The 3,275-nt window shown below is 29.8% G+C and overlaps 1 protein-coding gene across 1 annotated transcript in view; it reads right to left on the bottom strand.

Moving 5' to 3' along the window:
• Positions 1-3,275, bottom strand: part of LOC106475737 (THO complex subunit 5 homolog) — a 22,112-nt gene that overhangs the window by 6,774 nt on the left and 12,063 nt on the right. Inside the window, exons 7-8 of the mRNA XM_013936411.2 lie at positions 2,194-2,308; positions 1,786-1,918 (exon numbers count right to left, since the gene is read on the bottom strand). Coding sequence (XP_013791865.2) covers positions 1,786-1,918; positions 2,194-2,308 — 248 coding nt within the window. The remainder of the gene's footprint in view (positions 1-1,785; positions 1,919-2,193; positions 2,309-3,275) is intronic.

Below are 3,275 nucleotides of genomic sequence, written 5' to 3'. Positions count from 1 at the left end.
ACGGAAGTAAGTTTTTAATTTTAATTTTCAACCTTACTTCTTTGTATATGGGCTTGGTCATTTAGACCAACCATGTAACCACCAGGTAACCATAGGTATTTTTACTGAAGTCTTGTCTGTGAATATAATGAGTTAGAGTGTAATTCAGCCTCTAACTAGACTAAATACAAGGTTTTCACCTTACAGCATCAAGTTATGTTACTGAATTACATAACACGTGTCAAGTTATGTTACTGAATTACATAACACGTGTCAAGTTATGTTACTGAATTACATAACACGCATGTAGACCTTGCTGAAAAGTTTCAGCTTTTTTCATTCATGTTTCTTTATCTAACCTAATAAGTTTCTAATTTTTACATTTTAGTTACTTTTATATGAATAAATAAAAAAATATCCATAAATGAAAATAAAAAATTTAGTACTTATGTCTGGTCTCGTTTTCTTGCTGTTGGCCCCTGCCAAACTTAACCCTACTTTTTTTTAGTAAAGATGGTGATAGTACATAATTTATATTTATTTGAAACATGTAATAAAGAAAACAAAATAATAATATACCCAAAGCATACATTATCCAATAACTATTATAATTTAACTGACTTTCTAACTAAGATATAATCGCCTTAAAATAATTTACTTATCTGTTCAACGTGAACTTGGCAACAGTAACAATTATTCAGTAGGCTGAATAATCCAAACCTTTTTGGTAGAAGAAGTTAGCCCTATATAAAAATCAGTAAAACAAAATCTTTCTATTGGTTATAAATAATCCAAAATCAAATATCAGAGAGAATTACTAATAAAAGACAAGAGGGTGTAGTAAGTGGGTTTGTATTTCTGGTTTATATTTCAGTAAGACAAATAGGACATAATACAGGGGTGATGAAAAAAATCAAAATTGTGTAATTCAGAGTGAACAAGTACCACGTGATATGGACAAGTGAAGATTGAGAATTTATTTAAATATTTCATGTTGGAATTCCAAAATTAAAACTTCAAATAAAATTATAATTTGATTTATTAACTGTGTTTTATTGTCAAGTTTACTGACATACACTGATAATAAATTTTAAATGTCCCACTGTAAAAGATCGTCACATGTGCTCTTTGACCTATCTGCATTCAGAGGGTTAATGGCACTTAAAGGTGCACACGTGCTAAACATCCAAGTCAGAGACCCCTAGTATACCAATACAGCCATCCCAATTTTGAACTAATGACTGGAAGGAAGGTTGATATTGAAAAGCACCTGTCCCCACAGGGTTTTGTCTGTCTTTTTAAAGTGAACAATGAATTTAGTTATCATTTTCTCCACAGTATCAAATCTTGAACCTCAAACCCTTTGATCCACTGCCCAACACGCACACCTGGCCCTGATCATAAAAGAACTGGTTCAAGAAAATTGGGTGAGAGAAACGTTAACAATTCATTAAAAATAATAATACTAAGGACTAGCTGAAGATAACAACAGTGGAGGTTAGATAAAAAAGACAGAGATCTGAGATATCATACTTAACATATAGCATGAAGATAACATTAACAACTCTTTGTTAATGTTATCTTCATGCTATATGGTAAGTAATAAGGTCTTTGTTAATGTTATCTTCATGCTATATGGTAAGTAATAAGGTCTTTGTTAATGTTATCTTCATGCTATATGGTAAGTAATAAGGTCTTTGTTAATGTTATCTTCATGCTATATGGTAAGTAATAAGGTCATTAACAAAGACCTTATTACTTACCATATAGCAGGAAGATAACATTAACAAAGACCTTATTACTTACCATAAACTTCTTTGTACGCAAATGCTTGTACGTATAACACGTAGAGGGGACGAGACAACAGTTCTGTTCCTTTATGGTGAAGCTGTGTGGCCTGAAGTGGTATACCAAGCTCTTCGTGGAGTGGTTCTGTTGCCTACAGCACAAATAACAAGTTTCAAAGGTTCTATGGTCGGCAAAACAAATCAAAGGATAAAACAGAACTCAGTGATGGGTAATTAAACAACCAGACTTATCGGTCAATATTACAAATATATTGTGTTCAGTCGTACGAGATCGATTAAATTTAGATGATAAATATTTTCACACTTAGGCAACAGTATTAATTTACACTTAGGCAACAGTATTAATCTAAATTGAATATTATGAACTGATATCAGTATATAATGTAAAAATTTCAAAATTACAGACCTCCAAGATAGTTTTCAACCGTGGTTTGAGGTTATCAAGGCATTCTTTTTTCTTTTCTATTTCTTGTTGATAAATCTGTTTCATGTTTTCTGTCTCCTTCAACTTTTCAGCAAGCCTAAAACCAAAGAAATATTCTCCCAGTTTACGCACACACAAGAAAATCTATGTCTACACAGGAATATCAATTCATGAAAAACATCTACAATAGTTTCTTTCATTAGGTGGGTTCTTATAGGTTATTTGATTAAAAACAAATATGCAAAGTCCAGTACAATTAATGAGAAGTTTTATTTCTTCAATTATAAGTTCTAAACCACAGTTTAATTAATGTTCACTGATAAACCTAAGTTTACAGTAAAAGCTAATACAAATTCATTTACTCGCTAATGTTCTTGCACTCCTAATTCTTCATAGAGGTAAAAACTCAATAATCACATCAATAACTTGTATAACTAACAAACTCAACCAAATAATATCTCATTATTTCAGTCTCAATGTACCTTATTAATACTCAATAATAAATAATAATGTATTTTAGATTAAGTGATTTTATACTGCTCTATAAATTTACTAAGCTTTCCAGAAGGTTCTAGTCTTAAGCCATTCCCTTTATGTAAAATTAAACCTCCCTCTTGCCAAACAACAATACTAAATACCATAGTTTAAAATAAATGGTCTGCTAAAACAAATGCATGCAAAATGAATAACACGCCCTTTGTTTTGAAAATTTTCTAAAACATTTGGAAGTTACCCTAACATAAAAAGAATGTATATTCCATTTGATAATTCCGCTTTCTGTTTATAATATTAATTATATTCCATTTGATAATTCCACTTTATGTTTATCATATTAATTATATTCCATTTGATAATTCCACTTTCTGTTTATCATATTAATTATATTCCATTTGATAATTCCACTTTCTGTTTATCATATTAATTATATTCCATTTGATAATTCCACTTTCTGTTTATCATATTAATTATATTCCATTTGATAATTCCACTTTCTGTTTATCATATTAATTATATTCCATTTGATAATTCCACTTTCTGTTTATCATATTAATTATATTCCATTT

This window comes from Limulus polyphemus, unplaced genomic scaffold, assembly GCF_000517525.1.
Source record: "Limulus polyphemus unplaced genomic scaffold, Limulus_polyphemus-2.1.2 Scaffold9078, whole genome shotgun sequence".
Classification (NCBI taxonomy): Eukaryota; Metazoa; Arthropoda; class Merostomata; order Xiphosura; family Limulidae; genus Limulus; species Limulus polyphemus.
Note: the sequence above shows the minus strand (reverse complement) of the source record. Positions and strands in the feature narration are given on the sequence as shown.